Source organism: Tamandua tetradactyla, chromosome 25 (genome assembly GCF_023851605.1).
Source record: "Tamandua tetradactyla isolate mTamTet1 chromosome 25, mTamTet1.pri, whole genome shotgun sequence".
Classification (NCBI taxonomy): domain Eukaryota; kingdom Metazoa; phylum Chordata; class Mammalia; order Pilosa; family Myrmecophagidae; genus Tamandua; species Tamandua tetradactyla.
The window spans coordinates 32,873,780-32,898,994 of NC_135351.1; the positions used below are offsets into that span (position 1 = coordinate 32,873,780).

Consider the following 25,215-nt stretch of genomic DNA (forward strand, 5'->3'; position numbering starts at 1 on the left):
GATGAGGAACACACAGTGAAAGTTCAGAGCGCTCAGAAAAGTCCTAGAGAAGGTGAGAGATGAATTTAAGAGAAACTCACAGAAAAAATGCCCTGGAGAAGCTGAGAGAGGGGACCCACAGAAGCTCAGAGAGAAGACCACAGAACCACAAGCTGAAAGCAACGAAATCCAGGAGTGAATGACCAGCAGATGCTGGCCATATGCCTTCCCAGGTGACAGAGGTGTCCTGGATGCTGGCAGCCTGTTTTCAGAGTCCAGGTACCATCTTGTTGATGCCTTGTGTTGGACATTTTCATGGACTGTGAACTGTAAATTGTAAGTTAATAAACCTCTATTGTAAAAACCAATCAATTTCTGGTGTATTGCCTTTCAGTAGCTTTAGAAAACCGAAACAATACCTCAAAAAAGTGAACGCAGGGATTCAGACAGATATTTGCACACTGATGTTCATAGGGCATGATTCACAACTGCCAAAAGATGGAAACAACCCAAGTGTCCATCAATTGATGAGTGGATAAACAAAATATACACAGTGGATAGTAATGATTCCCAGTGCCTGTCCATGCACACACACAGAAAAAATTGAAGGCAAAATATAGATATTTTTCAAATGAATAAAGGCAGTCTTTATGGCCAGAATAGTCTCACAAAAAAAAGAGTTTTAGAGGCACAAGAAATGTGAGCCCAGAGGAGACGGTGCAATGGAGGAATGGATGAAAAGCACCACAAAGTATAAATATGAGAAAATTAAAATGAAGGCTTACTGTAAAATTTTAAACTGTTGTGTAGAATTAAATTATATACAGAATAACAATAAATGACAATAGTAGCAAAAGGGAGAGGTAAATAGAAATTAACATATTTTATTGCAATTCCTTATACTCTAAATTGCCTGGAACTGAGTAAAGTTATTTAGTGATAGGAAAGTTTAATTAATGATACCTATTGAAACTCTAAGGTACCTGCCGACAGATTAATAAAGTCTAATTTATAATTTAGTAGAATAGAAAGCTCGTATAATAAAAATCCATTTGATCTAAAATAAGTCAAGAAACATAAAAACAAAAGACAAGTGTAATAAATAGAAAAAATAAAACAGTCCATTTAAACCCCAGTGCACCAACAATTATATTAAATATATACAGAATAATTATTCAAATTTAAAATAAAACTAATTGCACTGGATTAAAAAAAATCCTCTAAATCCCTTACTTTATCCTTTATTTTACCTTTGGTTTAGGAGGGCAATAAAACGTATAACCGGCCAAGTGTGAAGGGACAGGCTTTTTAGAAAGCATAACATCAGATCCTGAAATTACTAAGGAAAGGAGAATAACATTTTAGCCACATAAAAATTTAGAAACAGTGGATGGCAAAGACATTTAAAAGGCATGGGAAAAGCTGATATTATATAGTAGGGTGAGTATCAATTTATAAAGAAAGCTTACAAATTAGTAAAAAATGACTAATATCTCGGTAGTTGGACATGAAAAAATAATTCAATCCCACTTATCAAAGAAATGCAGATGATTCCAAGGTAGTATTTTTTCCACCTTTCAAATGGTCTGTGAAACAATAGCTAATACTTACGGAGTACTTTCTGCGTGTCAGAAACTATCAGTGCTTTTCATTTAAGAGCTGCCACCACTCATATAAATGTAAAATTCATCAAGTTGTACATTCGATTTTACATTTGTGCGTTTTATGTATGTAGACCTTAATTAAAGAGTTGTTTTGTTTTTAAGCAGTTAAAATTATGGTCTATTACAAAGTAAATCACTGCTGCTTTTCGGGTGGTCCAGCTCTGTGCTTACTCTGCCTGATGGTTAGGGCAGAGACGATATCATTTGGTCTTATTGCTGCTAAGATTGATGAACTGCTCTCTCCACACATGCGGGATTCCATTTTTCTATGGCTTTATGACAGTTATATATCAGAAAATTAGGTATAATGGACTTTGAGGCAAAATTTTCAATCTGAATGAATCTTCTATCTATTCCCATACTATTTTAATTATTCATCAAATATAGTACCTCTGAAAAACTGTCTTATAACTTAGCTTATATTATTGTGCCTGTATCCACTACTATGGTTTTAAAAAGTCAAGAAAAAGATCTTATTTTCATTTGTATTTCTCACAGTGACTAGCATTGTGCCTTTCACTCAGTTAAAATATATAATAGATTTTTCTTTAAATGCACAAAAAAATTGATTTGGAAAATCAAAAAAGTTAAAGTGGCCAAAGAAATTTGCAAAAAAACAACAATGCAGAAGACACCTTGAATTTAAGACATGGTAGAGTTTCAGTTAGATAGTAGGGATTGGCTTAAGTATAGACATATAGATCAATGGAAATACAGTAGAGGGTCCAGAAATTCTTCTATTGAAGAATCGTGTAAATATTGTGAAGATAATTCTCAAGGCCTGTTTTGGCCTTACTCATCGGAAATTATAACTGAACACTATCCACCAGCTCTCCCAGGCTATGTTTCACAAAATGTATGAAGATGACTAGAACTTGAATCAAAATTTCTCAGCTTCAGTAGAGGGTCCAGAAATAGACTCAGCAAATGTGGTCAATGTTTTTTGGCAAAAGCACCAACATAATTCAGAGAGAGTAATCTTATCAAGAAATAATCATGGGACTTCCGGAGAAGATGGCGGCTTAGTAAGACGCGCAGGTATTAGTTCCTCCTCCAGAAAAGCAACTAAAGAAACAGAAACAATACGAAACAGCTCCCAGAGTCACGACAGAGACCAAAAAGACAGCGTACCCCATTCTGGAACAGCTGAACGGGCAGGGAGAATCTGCTGCGGTGAGATACCCGAGGGGCGCGCGTTTTCCCAGGCGGGGCGGCTGGCGACTGGGGTCCCCTCCACGCACGTGGCTCCCCGGTCTGACTGGGAACGTTGGATAGCGGGGCCCTCCCGTCACACTTGGCGTTTCGGGCCAGCTGGGCAATTAGGACCGGCACTCTCCCAAGCCGCGGCGGCCAGCGACCCCCACCTCCACGCGCGGTTTCCCGGGCCAACTGCCGTGCAGACAGACAAGCGCCACGAGCGCCACCTACTGGGCAGGAAAAGAAAAACAGAGCCCAGAGATTTCACAGAAAAACCTTTCAACCAGCCGGGTCCCACACCCAGGGAAATCTGATCGAATGCCCAGACACCAGCAGAAAATAATGGATGACGCTCGGAAAATTGAAGATATGGCCCAGTCAAAGGAACAAACCAATAGTTCAAATGAGATACAGGAGCTGAGACAACTAATGCTGAATATACGAACAGAAATGGAAAAACTCTTCAAAAACCAAATCAATAAATTGAGGGAGGACATGAAGAAGACATGGGCTGAACAAAAAGAAGAAATAGAAAATCTGAAAAAACAAATCACAGAACTTATGGGAGTGAAGGACAAAGAAGAAAAAATGGAAAAAACAATGGATACCTACAATGGTAGATATAAAGAGACAGACGCTACAGTTAGTGAACTGGAGGATGGAACATCTGAATTCCAAAAAGAAACAGAAACTATAGGGAAAAGAATGGAAAAACTTGAGCAGGGGATCAGGGAACTGAATGACAATATGAAGCGCACAAATATACGTGTTGTGGGTGTCCCAGAAGGAGAAGAGAAGGGAAAAGGAGGAGAAAAACTAATGGAAGAAATTATCACTGAAAATTTCCCAACTCTTATGAAAGACCTAAATTTAAAGATCCAAGAAGTGCAGCGCACCCCAAAGAGAATAGACCCAAATAGGCGTTCTCCAAGACACTTACTAGTTAGAATGTCAGAGGTCAAAGAGAAAGAGAGGATCTTGAAAGCAGCAAGAGAAAAACAATCCATCACATACAAGGGAAACCCAATAAGACTATATGTAGATTTCTCAGCAGAAACCATGGAAGCTAGAAGACAGTGGGATGATATATTTAAATTACTAAAAGAGAAAAACTGCCAACCAAGACTCCTATATCCAGCAAAATTGTCCTTCAAAAATGAAGGAGAAATTAAAACATTTATAGACAAAAAGTCACTGAGAGAATTTGTGACCAAGAGACCAGCTCTGCAAGAAATACTAAAGGGAGCACTAGAGTCAGATACGAAAAGACAGAAGAGAGAGGTATGGAGTAAAGTGTAGAAAGAAGGAAAATCAGATATGATATATATAGTACAAAAGCCAAAATGGTAGAGGAAAATATTATCCAAACAGTAATAATACTAAAAGTTAATGGACTGAATTTCCCAATCAAAAGACATAGAATGGCAGAATGGATTACGACCCAGCAATACCACTGCTAGGTATCTACTCAAAGGACTTAAGAGCAAAGACACAGACGGACATTTGCACACCAGTGTTTATAGCAGCATTATCTACAATTGCAAAGAGATGGAAACAGCCAAAATGTCCATCAACAGACCAGTGGCTAAACAAACTGTGGCATATACCTATGATGGAATATTATGCAGCTTTAAGACAGACTAAACTTATGAAGCATGTAATAACATGGATGGACCTAGAGAACATTATGCTGAGTGAGTCTAGCCCAAAACTAAAGGACAAATACTGTAAGGTCCCACTGATGTGAACCGACATTCGAGAATCAACTTGGAATATATCATTGGTAACAGAGACCAGCAGGAGTTAGAAACAGGGTAAGATAATGGGTAATTGGAGCTGAAGGGATACAGACTGTGCAACAGGACTAGATACAAAAACTCAAAAATGGACAGCACAATAATACCTAAGTGTAATGTAACTAGGTTGGAACACTGAATGAAACTGCACCTGAAATATGTTTTTTTGTTTGTTTGTTTGCGTGTTTGTATCTTTTGTTTTTGTTTTTTTTCTTTTTCCTTTTTATATATATATTTTTTATTAGTATTATTATTTTAATTCTCTTCTCTATATTAACATTCTATATCTTTTTCTGCTGTTTTGCTAGTTCTTTTCCTAAATCGATGCAAATGTACTAAGAAATGATGATACTAAGAATTACTGAGTGCATTTGTAGAATGGAATGATTTCTAAATGTTGTGTTAATTTCTTTTCTTTTTTTGATTAATAAAAAAATTAAAAAAAAAAAGAAAAAGAAATAATCATGGAATAACTAGATAATTATTTAATAATAAGAAGAAGAAGATGAAACCCCAGAAACTTCACAGCATATGCAAAATTAATATAAAGTGAACTGTGGGTCTAAACTAAGGATTAAAATATAAAAATTCTAGAGGGAACATAGGAGAAAATAGTTTGACATTGGAGTTTCTCAGATGAGGACTCAAAGGCAGTAACCATAAAAAATACAAGTTGGACTACATTAAGGATAAAACCTCTATTCTTCATAAAACACTGTCAAGTAAATGAAAAGTCAAGCCAGCAATTTGTGAAAATATTCATGATGTATGTCTAACAAAGGGCTTGTGTTCAGTCCATTCAATAAGAAAGTTCACAGCACAGTGAAAATGGGCAAAATATTTTAATGACTTTTCATCAAAGAAGAGACACGAATGGGCAGGAATCACATGGAAACATGCACAAAATTTCCATTCATTGGAGAGAAGCAAATCATGAACATGAGCTATCACTACACATCCTCTAGAATGGCTGAAATAAGAAAGACTGCACAGACCACATATTGACCAGGACTTGGAGCAATGGAACACTTACTGAGTGCTGCTGGAAATAAAAATGATGCAATCGCAACATTGCAAATATAATTAACACCATTGAATTATATCATTGGAAGTGGTTAAAGTGACAAATTTTATATTGTATATATGTTATCAGAATAAATCTTTTAAAAACAACTGTACAAAACAAATTAAACATTAATATAAGCTATGGACAATTATTAATCGTATTGTTTCATCCATTTGTAGTAACAAAGATGCTGCACTAATGCAAAATGTTAATAAAAGGGAAAACTGTGCATGTGGGGGTATATATGTGACCTCTGTCCTCTCTGCACATTTTCTGTAAACGTACAAGTGCTCTAATAATAAAAATGAAAAAAAAGAGCAAAAAATATGGTGTGATTATTTGGGAAGACGGTTTCTAGTGTCTTATACAGTCAAACCATTTCTATATGATTCAGCAATTCCATTTCCAGATATTTATCAAAAAGAAAGGAAAATACAGGTCCATGCAAAGAATTGTACAAGAATGTGCATAGCAAGACTTAGTAACAGCTGGAAACTGGAAACAATCTTAACATCCTTTGACAAGTATTTGGATTAAAGCATTTGTGCAGTGGAATATTCCTTAACAATAACAAAGAATGAGCTACATATTTACACAATAACAAGGATAGATCTCACAGCCATCAAACTGAGTGAAATTCTTGTCACAGCACTACACACTATATGATTAGATTCACAAATGATTTTAGAATAGGCAAAACTAATCTACAGTGATTGCACGGAGCTTGTTGATTGTGAAAGTTTGGGGAAGTGAAACAGGGGTGGGGAGGAACTAAGACTGACTGCAAAAGAACACCAGGAAAATTTCTAGGTGTTGGAAATATTCTTAGATCTTCATTGTGGTGGCAGTTACATGGTTGTGTCATTTGTCCAAGGTTGTCTATTTACGCTTCACAAGTGTGAAATTTTTAAATAAAAATTATACCTCAAATTGAAAAGATGCCATGCTGGTTTAAAACTGTTATATATCTCAGAAAAGCCATGTTCTTTTAATCCAAATTTGTGAGGGACAGATCTATTGTGGGTGGGACTTTTTGATTAGGTTGTTCTCATGGAGATGTGAGCCCACTCATTCAAGGTGGGTCTTAATCTGCTTACGGAGTCCATTAAAGGGAGACATTTTGGAGACGGTCATGGACACTTGAAGAAGGAAAAACATCCCAGGAGATGCTAAGCTAAGAAATGATGTCCAGAGTTTGCCCCAGAAGAGCTAAGAGAGGACCACAGACACTCTCTAAGTGTCTAAGTTTCATCACAGACACTTAGAGAGAAAAGCCCCTGAGATGCTGAGAAAAGAGTCACAGGACACAGAGAGAAAACCACTGGAATCAGAAGCTGAAGAAAGGAACCAGAAGCAAGGGCCAGCAGATGCCAGCCATGTGTCTTCCCAGCTGACTAGTGGAATAGGTGTTCCAGATACTGATGGCCTTTCTTCAGAGTTCAGGTGTCAGCTTGTTGATGCCTTAATTCAGACATTTTCATGGCCTTAGAACTATAAATTTGTAGCCTAATAAATCCCTTTGTAAAAGCCAATCCATTTCGAGTATTTCTATTCTCACAGCTTTAGCAAACTGAAATAGATGATTTTAAAAATGAACAGAGGTCATTCATCAGAGAAGTTGTTTTTCATAACCTAAGATGAGTTCATTTCTAGAGTTTTAAGAAGGAATCAAATTTGTCAAATGTGAATTATGAAGTCAAATTATTGGAATCCCTATATTCCAAATATCCTTTCTGCATTTTATTTCTTTCACATCTTTTCAACAGTTTCTATTAAAAAAAGACCCTTCAGGGGAATGACATTTTATTTGTACTTATACTTCTTTAGGTATTTCCATAAGAAAATGTGTCATACTTCACTCCTCCCTCACTTTTACAAATCCAATTATTAAAACTGATCCTGCAAAATTCTAGGCTTTATTACATGATTGTGCATTAATTTTCTTTAACGTATTCCAATGTGTAAGATATAAGATGCTTATTTGAAAGAGCTCTAGTGACAGTTGTTACAAGAATCGTTCATCAACGTTTCTCACAAAAATGAAAGGGCCATCTCGAATAATTAACAGGAATAAACAACATAGATTTCAAATTCTGGTCAAATTTGTTTCTGTTTCATGAAAAAGATCTTTATTATTGGCAAGTTAGAGGTACCTAATCTTATTGCTTGCATAAATCCAAAGGTTATTTAAAAGTTTCTTACTTTCCACACCTTGCACTTTGGGGATTCATTCTTAGGGGGCTTGTGTATTTGGAACTGTTTAGCTCCTTTCCTGAGGGAACAGAAAGTTTTAGGTATTATCTTAGCTCTGACAAATCAGGAATGAACTCTAATAAAAGGTGACATTCAAACATGCATCATATGACAGATGATCAGATATGAAGAAATAAGTAATGCTATGAATAAGATTTTTGAGTACAAAGAAAAAGGGACAGCTGATACTGGCAAATATTGACACATAGATAATCTTGTAAGGATTTTTGAAAACTGAGATGACAGCTTCCTGGAGGGAAGACAATCCCTCCAGGTATCAAAAAGGAGAACCATGAGCAGTGATTTGCCCCCTCCTGCGGCTGTACAAATGTGCTACGAGGGTCTGAACGGATCCTGTGTCAAAACGTCCTACTCCCCGGGCCCACGAGTGATCCTCTACATCGTCTTTGGCTTTGGGTGTGTACTGACTGTGTTCGGAAACCTCCTGGTGATTATTTCAATTCTTCACTTCAAGCAGCTGCATTCTCCAGCCAATTTCCTCATCGCCTCTCTGGCCGGTGCCGACTTGTTGGTGGGAATTACGCTGATGCCCTTCAGCACGGTCAGGACCGTGGAGAGCTGCTGGTACTTTGGGGAGGGCTACTGTAAGTTCTACTCCTGGTTTGATGGGTCGTTCTGTTACGCGTCCATCTTCCACTTGTGTTTCATTTCCATTGATAGATACGTCGCGGTCACAGACCCATTGATCTACCCGACCAGGTTTACCATCTCTGTTTCTGGCATATGTATTGCCGTCTCCTGGCTCTTTTCCCTTGGTTATAGTTTTTCCATTTTTTACACAGGTGCAAATGGAGTTGGGCTGGAGGAACTAGTAAGTGCCCTCACCTGTGTGGGAGGCTGTCCAGTTGTAGTGAATCAGAATTGGGTCTTGGTAAATTTTATGTTGTTTTTCATACCCACACTTGTGATGATAGTTATTTACTCCAAGATTTTCCTCATAGCTAAACAACAGGCTAGAAAAATAGAAAGAATGAGCAATAAGCCTGAGAAATCCTCAGACAGTTACAAAGACAGGGTGGCCAAGAGGGAGAGAAAAGCAGCAACAACGCTGGGAATTGCTGTGATAGCATTTCTGATTTCATGGTTGCCATACTTCATTGACTCAATAATCGATGCCTTCTTGGGTTTCATCACACCCCCATACATTTATGAAATATTAGTCTGGTGGGCTTACTATAATTCAGCTATGAACCCCCTGATTTATGCTTTCTTTTATCCTTGGTTTCGAAAAGCCATCAAATTAATCACCACTGGCCAAGTCTTGAGAGAGAATTCCTCAACTATAAATTTATTTGCTGAATAGATTCTAATTACAGAATGAGGAATTGAAATTAGATTCACAACTACACCTCACTGGGAGGAAAAAATGATCATAAATGTGATGACTGTGTGAAATGATCATGAAAGTGACATAATTCAACTTTGACCCACTTAAATTCAGACTCGTTCTTTGGCAGATGTTCTTTAAAACCCAAGTGTAATGGAAACAGCACAGTCTTAGAGCAAGAAATGCCTGTACTCCAATAGCAACTCTGACATTCATCACTGTGACCCTGAGCTACTTTATTCTCTCTAAGCTTCACTTCAGTTTTTGGGCTAGTAACATCTTTCTTGCACAATGTTTTTGTGAAAATTAAGGAGAAAATATGTAAAAGAACTACTATATGTTTTCTACATCCTGCCTTTATTAACCTGTATTATATCCTCTCTGTTCCTTTAAAATATTGTTCTAATAAAATGTAAATGCCAGTAAGAGATATTTACAGAGGTTCTGGCTCCTTGTGCTGCAAAGTTTGAACCAATGAATCAGCACTATTTTTTACGCTTGCCAGTCCAATATTATTTCCTAGCTCAGCTCTAATAAATGAAGCCATAGATCTATTTATTTATATTAATTCAATTATTTGCTATTGAATTATTTACAATAGGTAAATCATTGGCATCATAAATAATATTCATGTATTCAGTGAGCTTCTTCCTGGTAACTCTGCTCAGGAAATTAGAGTACAGAAATTACTCCATTATATATACAGAACATATTTTGTTATGCTTTATAACTTTTAATGCTTCAATTTATATATAACATGTAGAAAATGCTATGTTTATATTACAAGTGAAGTTATATATGTTTTTTCTGTTTAAGCAAGAGTTTTAGAATGGTCCTTCATGCTGTTATTTTGTAAATTAACTTACAATTTATTCACGTACTTTGTGCAGTGTTCCAGCCTACAGCTGATTAATGATACCCTAGGTGCTTAAGGATAATTTAGGAGTTGATACTTGAGTATCTCTCTCACCTCAGCTATCATTTCTTCAGGTAGAGTTTGGATATCATACATTTATTCTGATTCAGTAGGTTTTAGTAATAGTAACATTTTCTTGTTTCAGTAGCTATAGATAAAATCTTACTTCTTTATTTTACAGATAATGAAGTGAAAATCACAGTGTTTAAGAAATTTAATGAATATCATAAAGTCTGTGTTCTTCTAACATCTAGCTCATTCTATTTACATCTGACTTTCCTTCTTTTAAAAGCATCCTTTCAAATATATTTGGAGCATCATCTGATTGTACTACTTCTTTTCCCAGATCATGTATTGTTTATATTTATAAATGTCTGAAAATGTGGATTATAAAAGAAAAATCATATACTCCCTTATTATTCTCTTCTAAGTAGTCTGATTGTGTTACAATTCTTATATTCATGACCACTTATTAAGTGCTTCCTGCATGCAATACATGGGGCCTGGAGCCAGCAATATGTAAAAATAAAAACAATATAGCCAAATAATGATTATAACAAAGTTATCAAACCCTCATCTGTGAATGAGACTGCTCTAACTGTACTAATTCATTTAATCTTCACAATAACCCTATGAGACAGGTAATATTCTTCTGTTTTATAAATAAGGAAATTGAGGGAGAAAAAGTAGAAGCCACATGTCCAAGGTCATATATTTAGTAAATAACAGAACCAGTTTTCATACCCAGGGGGTCTGAGAGTAAGTGAAGTCACCACTCACTTGGGGACTGAGCCAGCCACTGCACTCCAGTCCATTAGAGCAATTTCAGGCACAGAGTTTGTACAAAAAATTTTTTAAAGCGATTGTCATAACTAATATATAAAAAATGTAGGAGCCATTGATGAGCTCTGATATAACATTTTAATCTGTCACTTTTCACTCACTCACATTTGATGATAGAAATAGTATTTGATTACACATGATTTTTTTCACCCAGAGACTGAAGAGAGGGTCATTCCGATAAACTTTATCTTGTACTAAGGCAGGATGGGTTCACATATTAATCAAGACCATATGTGATTTAGTGCTTTGGTTTCTTTTTGCCTTTTCTCCATCAGAACTAGTACGTTCAAGCCACTCCATCCTACATGATAATTGTTGAGATTACAAATAAATTTGTCCATGGATATCAGTTTGTTATCATGAATAATAATATGGTTATGTCTTCCAACATTAGGTACCTTCCGTATTCAAGTATTTAAATGAAACTTGTAAAGTTTCTCTTTATTTTCACATGTAAAAAAAGTTAAAACAGAAGATGGATGCATTTCTATATAGTCCCCCCTTTTTCACTGTTTCTATTGCACTGCTTCCTACATTCTAATGAGTCATTCATTGAGCATATTTGTTTACCTCCAAAACCTGAGGGGATTTTTTTGTCTTAAACCACTTTCCTATGGTCCTTTCCCTTGGAATTTTTATTTTCTTTATTTATACTCATCTGAATTTAGTGTTTATATTTTTACATTTGATCTCTTTACTCCAGCATAAATCTTCCCCTACACATGGAACAAAAAAAGATAGTTAATAAACATTTGCAGAATAATAAATGTGTATTTCCTTTAAAGATAGAAATAACATTGCCTATATAAGAATATGTGTGGTCATATTAATAAAGATGATTCTTTATTCATCATTTTTATGCTTCAATGTAATCATCATTATAACAAAAATGCAGATGCTATATATGTTCATTTTGAGGTATGCAAGTGTGATCATTCATGGAAAATAGTTTTATGTGAATCACTGCCTGGAAGGAGCTGCCTTCTCCAACTATGGGGCATTGGTCGTTGATATGAGGGACAGAGAAATCCATCCCCCAGCCAAGAACATTTCATTTTCCACATTCCTCTTCCTGCCCAGTATCAAACTGCAATGACAGACTCACAGAATATTAGAACTGGAGGTGCCTTTGAGATGTCCTACTCTAAACTACCCCTTTAGATACTGGTCACAGCTGAAGTCCCTTGAGCAAGATCAGACAGCCTGAGTCTCTGAGTTCACAGTTGTGGGTTGGCCCACATGACAGCGGTCTGGTGTCCACGGGGCCTGGATTGAGCTGGACTTTGGGGAGTTGCAGGTCATCCCCTGTGCTCCTCCCTCTGGCCCTGGTGGAGGCTCTCCTTCCCAAAGAGTTCCTGACTGTTCTCCTTTAGACATGTCTGCCTGATTCTAGCCACCCATGACCATTTACTCCTTGCTTACCATTTAGCTTTGAAGGATTTTATGAGACTTTAATTATAATTCTAATTTTAACCAGAATTCTTGCTCAAAACCAGAATGTCCTTTAGAACTTCAAAAGCCTTCTCCAATGTCTTCAAGAGCCCAATGCCAGTCTGATGTTTTCACTCCTTTGTCCTAAACCACCTCCTTCTCGTCCCTTCCCTTGGAGTTTTTATGATATTCTTTGTTGGATTTATCCAAATTTGTTGCCCATATTTTTTTTTCATTTCTTCTCTTTACTCTTGATAGACGCTTCGAATTTGAAGTCTTATATTCTTCTTCAATCCATAAGAAACTTTCTCTAGAATTGTTTCCATTATTTTCTTGCCTTCATTCTCTCTGATGCTGCTTCAAGGGCTTAGAATTTCTCCCAGGCTCTCTGAGAAAGAAATCCCATCTCTGTGGCAAGCTTCTACTGTGTGTCTCGTGGGTTATGTTTTCCTCTACTCTGGTTTTTCATCAGTTTGATTCCTACAGCTTTTTTGGCCTTCCCATGTTCATTTTGGGGCATTTCAATGGGATTTCCAGAAGGTAGGTTGACTTAAGCATTCAGTTATCTTGACTCGGCTGATATTCAGATGGTGTGGAGCAATTCAACCGTTCAAGTTGTTAAAATGCCAAAATACTTAGGTAATGATTGGTAAATATCTTTAGCCCTGAGCCCCCAAATTGTAACACATTGCTACCTTCTCCCTTACTCTTTCTCCCAAACTTCCTAAGCACCCTCACTGTCCAGAGGCAAAGGGAGGCATTTCAAGGTTTTGCTCTACCTATCCCGAATGGCATGCTTTCTAATTGGCTGATGCATAACTTTTCTACTAGTTTTCAAGTAATTTGAAAAATAATCCTGAATATTGACCCAAGAAATCAAGTGGTCATAATTTGAAGAGGAATCAACAGTGAATTTATTTTCTGATCATGGGCGAGTACAAAGAGGAAATTTAGGAATTTATTCAGAATTGCTAAATGATTATTTAATTTGCTATCATGTACTTCTGAGGAAATGAGTAAAATCTCTGATAATGTGTAGTAGGATGTAGAGAGGATTCTTCTAATTATTCAGGAAAAGCCTGGATGAATAGGACTCTAGGCATAGCATCCATGTTTCCCTCTAGTCTGATTGGGAAATTTGGCCATAGATTAGATCACCGACTGGGGAACAGTCTCAACTTAAAGCATCCCCAACATAAAATGGCTTACCATTTTATCAAATCACAGCATACAAACATGCTCAGTTATATCTCCCTTTCCTATCTTTAATAATATTCTCAGCAGATTCCATAGTTTTCCACATAATATCTGTGATTTAAAAGCCCATTTAAAAGTCCATTCTAATTCAGTTTGAAACTTCAGTATCACTTCCAGTTTGGCATTCCTTTCTTTGCTGACCTTAGGACATGCTGGCCCAACCCATAGGGCCTATATTGGGGAAGTTATAGTCTGTTCTTTCACTCTTCCTTCCACTCTCCTTTTCTGCTAGTAGCTCTACCCACTTTCCAGAGAAAAGCAGGAAGGGAATAAGGAGAATATAAAATAATGGGACAAAAGTTTCACCATGTTTCATATTTTTGTAATCTTAAAGGGCTGTGTTCTCAATGTGGTGGTGTACAAATATAGGCCCCGTGATGAGCTTTGTGTGGTTCCTTGTGGGGACATCCTACCCACCCCTGATGTAGATGAGCCATGCCAGTTGACCTCCAAGCACTTTTTAAAGTCTCCCTGTGGGAGGAAACTTTACAGGCTATGTTTCTGGGGACCTTTCGTCTTTGGGACCACTCCATTGAAGAAGGTACTTACAAGGTGGCTCAAGCCTTAAAGTCTCCCTGTGGGAGGAAACTTTACAGGCTATGTTTCTGGGGACCTTTCGTCTTTGGGACCACTCCATTGAAGAAGGTACTTACAAGGTGGCTCAAGCCTTACTTCCTGCTTAGATCTGCTTATTCTTATTCAGTAGTCTTGCTGACCTTTTGAGTTCATACTAAATAGAGGGAAAGGAGAATTGGAACAAGATGGCTGGGAGGAAAAATGGGCTGGGAAGGGGAAGGGCCCCACTGTCATTTAGTCAGATGGCAAGGAGTTCACTGGAGGCTGGATGGAGAAGGTAGTCAGGTTTGGCTCATGGGGCCAGTAGCCCATTTCATGGCACAGCAAGAGTCTGAGATACTCCCCAAAGGCAATGAGGGAGGTGTTGGAAGAGCTCACAAGTGCCAGGGAACAGCGGAGTGGGGATGTTCCCAGCAGGGACGCCTAAAGAAGCCACATAGCTCTGCACAAAGCAGGCAGGATTTGGAAGATTGCTACATGGAGGTCATGACAAACAAGGAAAAACTACAAGTAATCAAGTGGATATAAAATGGCTTTGTACTGTTTATTCAACTCTCCTCTCCTCCCTAAGAAATAGAAGCAGGAAAGGAGGATGGAGTGAGGGAAGAAAAACAGGCTTCCCAAACTGAGCCATTCAACCTGATTAGCGCTGGAAGGAAGGACAGGTACACTCAGATATGGATTGAAGTTTTGAACTGAAATAGAACAAAATATAATTTTTATCCCAAAAGCGACTGGACAGCTATGAGATCTGCCTGCGTTATCATTAAAGAATGAAAAGAAAGGCTTTGTAGAGCAAATTTGGAGGCAGGGATAGATGGGAGAAAAAAGAATCTCATATGTGTCATATCCCATTCAAAGTATTCCATAAACAATTAACACACGTTTCTAAAAAATGCTTATTCAACTCAAATGAATTATGTCATGAATCGAGTTGATAATTCAGTTGAGTCAGTTATACACTAACTTGCAGAATGGCTTAGAGCATTAATTAGATATATTGATGACAGTAATTAATGCCCACAGCTCTTCATTTGCAGTTTAACACTTTGACCTGCCTTTGTTTGGTTACCTCCACTTTCTTATCCAAGGAGACAAAAGCATAAAACATGTCTCTCTCCTTCCTCTCATTAACGTACTTCTGAGTTTGGTCATTGCCAAGACCACAGGGCATCATTAACACATCTTTCTCACTCCTGGATCATAATGAGGCATGTTTCACACTTCTAGTCATCAGGGAAATGGTTTACTTAGCTCACCTTGATTTGGGGAATGATGTCTTTAATGAGTTGACAACGTGTAAACGGAAAGCCAAGGGTAAATATGGGACTAAAAACTTTTGCTTATGCAAGACCAGAAGTTTACCTCCAAGGTCTGCCCTGGGTGTTAGGGTGATAAAGTCCTGAGAACTAGAGCCTTCTGCTGAATCTTAATGTTTATCAGATGCAAATCCATTTACCCAAGATTGCTTTAGGAACAAGACAGAAAGAGTCGCATATGAGCAAGAATTTTAGAGGTCTTGGGAAGACCCTCCAGTTACCATTTAATCTCTGTCCTAGTTGCTGTTTTCTGGTTAACCCTAAACATGAAAAGCATGAATTAAACTGGAATCGTCTAATACATTCAGATGACAGTAAAACAAAACAGAACATACGTGGATAGTGCATTACAAAGCATATCTTATTTTCTCCAGAGAAATTTCATTTTGCTTTCTCCCCAGGGTTGACCTCCTTACATCTGCTTCCATTTCCTTTCAACTGTGGGTCATCATCCTTCATCATTACTTCACTCTCTAATGTTTGGAGTAGACTAGATGCTGCCCCTGTTTGTCTTAAGGGGCCAAAAAAAAAGCTTACTTGCTGAAATACCACTTTCACTATTAAAAAAAATAATGATGGTTCCTGGAATTTGGGATTTCTAAAAATAACATTTTATAAAAGTCTTGGCATCCCACAGGTAAGCATCAAGTTTTTATTTTGCTAACCAAGGACATCATAAACAGCAACAAAGGCAGCCACATGGCTTCCTTTTAGTTACTATTTCCATCATTTCATAAAAGAAAAATATGCTCTAGCATCAGAATACGGAAAGGGCATAATCTAAGAATAAAGGGCAGTCCTTTAAATGGAATAAACTTTCCTTTATGAAGAGCTTGTCCTATTGTCCTTATTTCTGTCATTTTCCTCTGACCAATGAGAAGTTTGCTGCAGACCAGCACCAATCCCGACTGGCGTTTGTGCCCCCAGGTCAGATTTCCCAGGTGACTTTGTCCCTCAAAGACACGTGTATGTCCTAACCCCTGCCCTGTGCATGGGACCTTTTTTGGATACAGAGTCTTTGAACATGTGATTAGTTAAGATGGGGCCAAAGTGGTTTAAGGTGGACCACAGTGCAATGTGGATGGTGTCCTTATAATTTAAGAAGAGGGAAATTTGGACAAACAGACAGACAGACAGGCAGACACAGGAGCGGAGAGTCCATAATTGATTTCCAATTGATCCTACAATTCTTCAGTTAAACAAGTTATGATACAGTAGGTTAGACAGCTAATTCTTCCCTGAGGATGCATCCTGCTTCCTTTCATCAATGTGGGAGACTTGGGGGCCTCTGAGCTGTATTTTGGAGACTGTTGGGTAGATTTCATGGAGCCTGGGGAGGCATCTGGACGCCGTGGTTGACCATCTTCTCACGCCTTGGCTTCAGAGCCTAATCACTCCCAGTTTGCTTCCCATTCTCTCAGTCTTGATAGCATTTTCTAAACCTGTCCTAATTTGGGCATTGGAAGTAGGAGGCAGAGGCAAGGGGAAGAAATGTGAATCTAATTGAACTCCTAAGAGTCACCTAAAGATGAAAGAATTAAAAATTGGGGCTGGTAGAAAACTGGAAGTTACCTCGTTCATGGTTTTACAGATTATTTTACCAGTATCTAGGGTTCTAGCCAGGTTTTTGCACAAGTTTCAAATCTCGTGGCCGACTCCCACTTCAGGGACCACAGCAGTGTTTTCATCCCTTCTACTTAAAACTTCTTTTACATTGACTTTTCCTCTGCTAAAAGAAAAAAAAAATCCCAGATCTTGTTCTAATTCTTTTCTGTTTTCTTTTCCCTAGTATACATTAGACTAAAACTACCCAAATACCGAAGCAGCTTTTTCGTTTCTCTCTGTTTTTAGGAGCCCCTTTGCCCACGCCTGCCTGCTGTGGTGCTTACTGAGCTGTCACTGTCCATCAGTCACCCTGAAGTGTTCTCAGCTCCTCATGGAAAGCTTGTTCCATATTCATCGCTGTGACCCGGCATGAATCTTGGATTGCAGCCCACCTGCCAGGTTGATGGGTAGCCAGTAAATATTTGCTAAATAAATACATGTGCCATCTTTAAAGTATCAAAATACATTTATACAAGAATATGCATAAGCGCCTATGAAGTAAAATGGGGTTCTTTATCCATCAGGATACAGATTTTTAAAAGTCATCACTGTAATGAATTTTTAGACATTGTACTTCTTATAATTAAGTTTGAATAGGACCATCTACCAGGCCAGATGAAATTTAGCCACTCATGAGAAAAGATTCTTTTACAAACCTCTGGGACTCTGGAAGGCGAGTGGAAAGAATGTAGAATTTATTCCAATTTCCCTGTATTAATAACTCAGCTGAGGAACTGTAATGGTAAAATCATAATACGCAAGAGCTGAGAGTGTGATTGGAGATTATGCATACTAAGCCTCTCTCTTTTTAGACGAAGGTCAAGAGCTAAAGAAACTTGCTTGATCAAGTCCTTCTTACACAGAAGATTGGCCTCTTCTCATCTGAGTGTCTGGCTGCCAACATGACCTGGCTTCAGGCATGATGAGAAAGATTTGAGAGCTCCTCCCTTACTCAGCCTCCAACAGTCTGGAGCTGGCACTGCTTGTCCCCCAAAGATGCTTTCAACCTCTGCCCCTTTCCTTGTAGCCAGTCCAGCTCTGATATCCTACAGTCTTCTTTCTCCTGTTATTTTATACATACCCAATTTCCCCACTGAGCTACAAATATCTCAGCTCTATCCCTGGATCAAACTATAATTCTGATGAGGGGGCAATGTTGCTTCTACCCCTATGGAACTGATAGATTAAAAAATTCAACAGGATTTTACTATTGTAACTAAAGATGTTTTTTCTGAAGGGCTTATGGAAAACAGACTGAGCAGAGGTTTTTCACTCTTAGAAAAACGTTTTAAAGTAATGGGAAGCTGGCATTTATTTCTCTTGATACATCCCCCCAGGCGAAAACCCAGAACTCCCCCCAGAAAAGACCCATGAAAACATATAGATTTGCCCCTTACTTCAGAACCCTTTTCCCCCATGCACATGAAAGGCAAAAATGAGTGATAATCTTTTGTTCCAAGAATACTCTTGTGAGAATCAGAAATCTTTCAGGAATACAAACTTTCCCCAGCTCACAGATTCATTCCTATTCCCAAGGCAATGAATTTGAACATCCTTAAGCAATAGGAAATGTATAAAAATTCTGAAAGTATCATATTTAATGGTGAAATATTAAATGTTGCCTTTGAGATAAGTATAATCATGATTAGAGTCTACCCTATCATCATTACTATTAAATAGTGCACTAACGAAAGTTTGAACCCATGGAGTAAAGAAGAAAAAGTATATTTTTTTGTTTTTGGAAAAGAAGAAAGCTGTCATTATTCACAGATGATGGGATATTAGATATGCAGAACAAGTTCATGAGAATCTTTCTTTTAAATAAACTTTTTAAATTAATGGAGCATATAGTAAGATTTATGAATAAAAAATAAACGAAAGAAATCACAAATCTATTCACCAAAGGAAAAAGAGTTAAAAGTTAAATTAAAGAAAAATATTATTAACAGCAACATTAAAATATATAAAGTAGCCAGGAAAATGTCTAATAAAAGTTGTACAAGACTTACACGGAAAAATAATAAAACATAAATGAGTGATGTAAAATAAGTCTTAAACAAATATGGAACTACATAAAGTTCACAGATGGGAAAGACCAATTATTATAGTGATCAGAATGCTCCACAAATCAATTTATAGATTCAGGGTACCACTAAATCAAATCCTAATAATTTTTTCTGTAGCAGAGTCAGATAGAATTAAGAAAAAATAATAAAGCAAGACCCAGGGACATGCTCTCTAGAAGAAATGCACATTAAATACAAATATACCATAGGTAAAAACTAAAAAGATGGAAAAAATTTAATATCAGACAAAGTAGATTTCAAAGCAATTATTACCAGGCAAAAAGAGAGCATCACACAATGATAAATAGGTCTACGCTTCAACAGGTTATAATCATCCCTAATGTGTATGCACCTGCCCTGAGTCAAATGGTAGCCCCTGCAAAAGATAAGCCCATAATCTGATCCCTGAAATCTGTGAATGTTATCTTGTTTGAAAAAGAGTTTTTGCAGATGTAATTAAGTTAGGGATCCTTCGTTTCTCCAGTGGGCCCTAATTCCAATGACAAGTGTCCTTATAAAAAGATACCCAGAGGAGAGGACAAAAAAACTGAGGAGAAGGCCATTGACAACAGAGCAGAGAGAGAGGCACTCACAAGCCAAGGAATGTGGACAACCCTAGAAGCTGGGAAAATCAGAGAAGGGTCTCGCCTGTAGAGTTTCTGGAGGGAGGAAGGCCCTATTGACACATGGGTTTCAGACTTCTGGCCTACAGAACTGTGAAGGAATGCATTACTGCTGTTGAGGCTGCACAGTGTATGGTCATTTTTTATGGCAGCCTAGGAAACTAGCACAGCACCTACTAATAGACTTTCAGAAAACATAAAGCAAAATTTGATGGAACAGAAATGAAAAATAGACAAATTTACAATTATAAGGATTTCAACACTCTTCTCTCTGAAATAGTTAGAACAAAAAAAGAGAAAAATCAGAAATGCTACAGGAGAATTGAATAACACTATCAACCAACTGGACTTAATTGGCATTTATAAAAAGCTTCACCCATTACAGTAAATCCATGCTCTTTTCAAGTGAAAATGGAATATTCATCAAGATAGAACTTATTCTGTGCATTAAAACTAATCTCAAATTAAATAAATGATTGAGATGATTCAAACTATGTTCTATCACATCAGTGAAATGAAACTGAAAATTTTAAAAAAGGAAAAAATCCAGAAAATCCCCTAAACCAGTGTCATGTGCAAAACAGAGTAAGGACATCCAGGAGAAGGTTCCAGAAGCTGGATTCAGCCCCAGGAGCAGAACCCTAACGATACTACCTAAGGATGTTGGAGGTCCATTCCAAGCTAAAATTCATAATTGAGTTTTCTTCCTGACAAGGATGGAAGATAAAAATTTGAACTCAAAGCAGACAATGATACTGCCCAGCAATCTTTGGGAACTGGGCAAAGAAGTTCAGACCAAAACTTTCCTGAGCATACATGGATTTATCAGTCAGAATAGGTAACAAAACAAAGCAAAATAAATAAAAACACTAAGACTTCAGTGATTGAGACAAAGAAGTTTGTTTCTTGCTCATGCTGCTTATTTAAACTGGTTCAGCTCACCACAGTCACTCCATGTCTCCTGCTGTCTGAAGCTCCATTTCAATCATGGCAGGGGCAGGGAATGTAGCCTGTGATGACTCTTGAAGCCTCTCGAGAACCCAGGATATTTCTGCTCACACTTCACTATAGTCACATGACCATGTCCAACTTCCACCCTCTCATATGCCCAGAAGGAGAGGAAAACCGAAATGTTTGAAGGCTGAGCTGTCAGAATAACCACCACGGGGTCTACTCTCTGCTGTCTTCCAATGGTTTTCTCCTTCCCTACTGTGGGAGATTGAGTCATACAGTTTCCCAACAAAGGACGTCTCCTTAATCTCAACCTTGTGCCTAGGGGTGTGAACCCATTTGTAAATAGGACCCCTTGAAGATGTATTTTAGTTAAGGTGTGGACTCGCTTGTAAATAGGATTTTCTAAAACTGAAAGAGGGCAGGTCTTAATCCATGTTACTGGAAACCCATTTTCTCTTTATTTAGCCAAGATGTGAAGCATGACTGTCAAAACTGTTATGTTTTCCCATAAACCAGAAACATATGAGTTGATATTAATTGTATTTATAACCTGAGTTTTGTCACCTAAATGCAATCTTCACATGTTGATTCCTCATGAGTAAAATGAAGGCACTATGCTTTAAAATATTTTTTATTAGAAATTTGTCATGTTGACTAGCATGTTAGCATGGCCGTTATGAATTTTGGAATGTTTCAAAGAGGTCAGCAAGCAAAATATTACATGATGTTTTTAAAGAGTTAGTTGAGAACCATTTAATCTCAGGTTTATTTATCAATAGGCCCGATTATGAACCATTTCTGATACATGTCAGTGTTTCTCAAGCCTTGTGGTGGATCAGAATCATTCTCTTTGATTATCAAAAGCATCTCCTACAGCTACAGCTTTGCAGCCATCAGAATTCAGAAGAAACTATGGAAATTTGTACAACTTTGCATAGGAGAGGGGGCCTGATTCTCTCGCACACTTAGTAGGCTACTGTTAGAGCAACCTATTGATTTTCGATGCTTCCTACAGAACTAAATTTACAGGACAGAGCTATTCTGAAGAACCACATATGGACTTTTGCTAGGAAAATTGCCCTGTTCAAAATCCTTATCCATATGCATGGCATATAGACAATACATTTTTACTCAAACACATTTAGACTTATACACTTATTATACATATATATATGCTCATATGCATATACACATATACACTTATGTGTATTACATATTCACACTTTCTGTGAGCTGAGGTGGTTTGTAGCTTAGTATGGCCAAGTTATGAGGAAGCAATATACTTAGGTTGGGAGATGTTTAGAGAGGAAATAATGATTAGCTGCATACAAAAGAGAAAGGATTCATTTTAGAATTTGATGCCATGGTAAAATAGTTTTATGGAACAGAACTTTTTTGAAAGGCCAAAAAAATTCTAAGCAAGTACAAAAATACCAAAAAATGCTTGTGCTTGTTGAGACAATTTCCAGTGGAAAGTTGCTTAATGAAGATGAGTATTCATCGGGCCGGAGTCCATCCTCTGTGAAAGGTGAGGCTTTCCTGACACTGCCTCATGCCCAGAGATGTTCTCGAAGGTATTGCACTTAGAAGAGGCATTTGCTGTTGCACTCATAAAGTCCCTTGGTGTTGATATTTAAAGGAGATTCTTTAACCAGCATATCCATGGATTCATGTGGGAAAAATATTTCATCTCTATAGTCACGAAACCCTAACTGACAGCATTTCCTTCAAGTTTGAATATAGGCAAAAACTACAGTAATATCACTGCTACCCAAGATTTTTGCCACCAATAAAAATCAATGTTTTGTATCAATGATAAAAATCAATATTTTGTATCGCATTGTAGTTGTCACAGATATCTTGAAATTTCATTCATGTTCATCACTGATTTGAAATTACACTTATTATACCTGCCAACAGATCTTGTTATTTAATGCTTCATAGAGAAACACATATGTGATTGTATTATTAATTTGACTTTTTAAAAGATAGTTAAAAGATAGCATTTCCTTCTTTTATGATTCTGTATTTTTTTAAATTATCCACTTAAATATTCCGATAAAGGTCCGTGGTTCTCACCAGCATGCCAAAAGCATCCATGACAGAAAAACTTAAGAGCAGTTATCTTACATTTAATTAACCCTCACTCTGCAGGGATAGTGTGTAAAGGTCATTCTCACAGGGCTATAAAATATCACTATGGACTTTCTATTGTGCTCTCAGGAGAACATCATTGATGACAGGTTTTCATTTGTCTGAGGTCCTCCGCAGATTTTCTGGTGCAGCAGGTTTGCTTCTTACATGTCTTCTCATATCAAAGGTGATGTGGGAGCTGGGCATCAAATCCTAACTTATCAGCTCTTGCCCCTTTGCAGTGTCTGCCACAGATATGACTTTTTCTCATTTGTCCCTGGTTTGTTGATATAAATACTCTCCCATGACAAGTCCTTGTGTCTCTGTGATTCCTTAGGATACCAATTTTCCTACCACTCAGCCTGCTCTTTTATTTTCGTCCCACTCACAGACTTATTAGCTGTCCAGTTTCCTCTAATAACTCAGAGTTAAAGGAGACAGGTGAAAACCTTTTAAGAGAGACCATGGGTAAATGACCAGATCTCTTTGTTCCTCATCTGTAAAATAAGGCTGACAATGCCCACCTCACAGGGGTTTGTGGGCATTTGGTGAGATGCAGAACATTGAAGTTTCCCAATCAACATTAGTCCCTTCCTCTCCATCCTTTCTTTCTTCTTACCATGCAGTTCTATCCTGGCCAGTGCACCCCTGCCCACCTGAAAGAAAACAATCAGATGTGAAAGAAGCAGAAGCATTTCCTGCATTGGGGAAGTTGACTGATATACGAAAGGTAGTGGCTGGAGTTATGTGCCCTGGCAAAACATGTTCTTAATCCATTCCTGTGGGTTTAAACCCATTGTAAATAGGAGCCTTCAAAGAGGTAAAAGTGTGGCCCAACTGAGTCAAGATGTATCCCAATCCTAATACTGGAGCTTTATAGAGAAGGCCACAGACAGAAAAACCATGGGAGCAGCCAGGAGCTGGGAGTCAGAGAGTAAAGTGCTCTTCCCATGTGGCACAAAGGAGAAGAGGCTGCCATCTGTCTTGTCATGTGAAAGAAAAGCCAAGAACCAAAGATTGCTGGCAGTCAGCCCCCAAATGCCGCAGTTCTGAGCAGCCCCTTCTGGTGTCTTGGTTTTGCATTTTTCCTGCCCTCAAGACCATGAGTCAATAAACACACATTGTTAAAGCTACCCCACTGCACAGCATTTGTTTTAGCTGTTAGGAAACTAAAGCAGACTATGGGTTCTTGTGACACACCTGGATGGCATCAGATCAAGAAAGTAGCACGCTCAGTGCAGTGGGAACAGGGGTAACTTATTTCTAAGATGGCAAAAGGGAAATTGTGTTTTTTTTAAAACAAACTAATAACCCATTTATACTTCAAATTATGAAGTATATTAGCCCATCAGCTCTTGCTAAGTTTCTTAGCATCTTGAAACTGTGCATGCGATGATACAATTTAACTTATAATTAATCCATAATCTAATTATCTTATAATGTTTCATTAAGAATTAAATGGACAGGAAAGAATAATTGTTTCCCAAACAAAATTAAGCATCAAAAAATATATAGAAAATTTATTTCTACAGAAGATACTTTTTAAAAAGATAAGAACAAAGCTGTGGGGTCAATGGAGGTGATCTCCTTTGCAAAAAGTGAAATAATCCACACACAAAAGGATAAATATTGAATGTTCACACTGATATGAAATAATTAGAATAAGAAAATTCACAGAATCAGAAACTAAGATACAGGTTACGGGGACTAGGGTGGGTTTAGGAATGAAGAGTGCATTCTTAATTGGAACAGAATTTCTAATTGGGATAATAGACAATTTTGGGTAATGGGTGGGTGGTTATGATAGCACGGCATTGCAAACATGTATAATTAAGAGTTGGATTATATGTTTGAACGTAGTTAACAGTGGAAACTTTAGGTTGTCATATACGCTATCAGCATAAACTTCTTTTGAAAAACCAAAAGCCTATAGGTTTGTACAATACAAACAGTGAGCCCTAATATAAATTATAGACTACAGTTTATAGTACAAATATAATAATATTCTTTCATCAATTGTTAACAAAAGACCACACTAACACAAGCTGTTAATAATATAAGGGTATATGGGAACTCTGTATTTTCTGCATGATATTTGTAAACCTACAACTTTCATAATAAAAAAATTATATTAAAAATATACATGGGGTATTATGGGAAGCTCCAGGAATAAGACCTTCCACGAGACC

At 37.5% G+C, this 25,215-nt stretch overlaps 1 protein-coding gene across 1 annotated transcript; it reads left to right on the forward strand.

The window, feature by feature from the left end:
* Positions 1-8,247: 8,247 nt before the first annotated feature.
* Positions 8,248-9,279, forward strand: LOC143669043 (trace amine-associated receptor 7a-like). The gene has a single exon (XM_077143610.1). It carries the CDS (start codon positions 8,248-8,250, stop codon positions 9,277-9,279), a length of 1,032 nt encoding a protein of 343 aa, XP_076999725.1.
* Positions 9,280-25,215: the final 15,936 nt, after the last annotated feature.

What these genes read in the sequence shown, in the direction of transcription:
- LOC143669043 (XM_077143610.1), top strand. Translation starts at nt 8,248, where the DNA reads ATGAGCAGTGATTTGCCCCCTCCTGCGGCTGTACAAATGTGCTACGAG.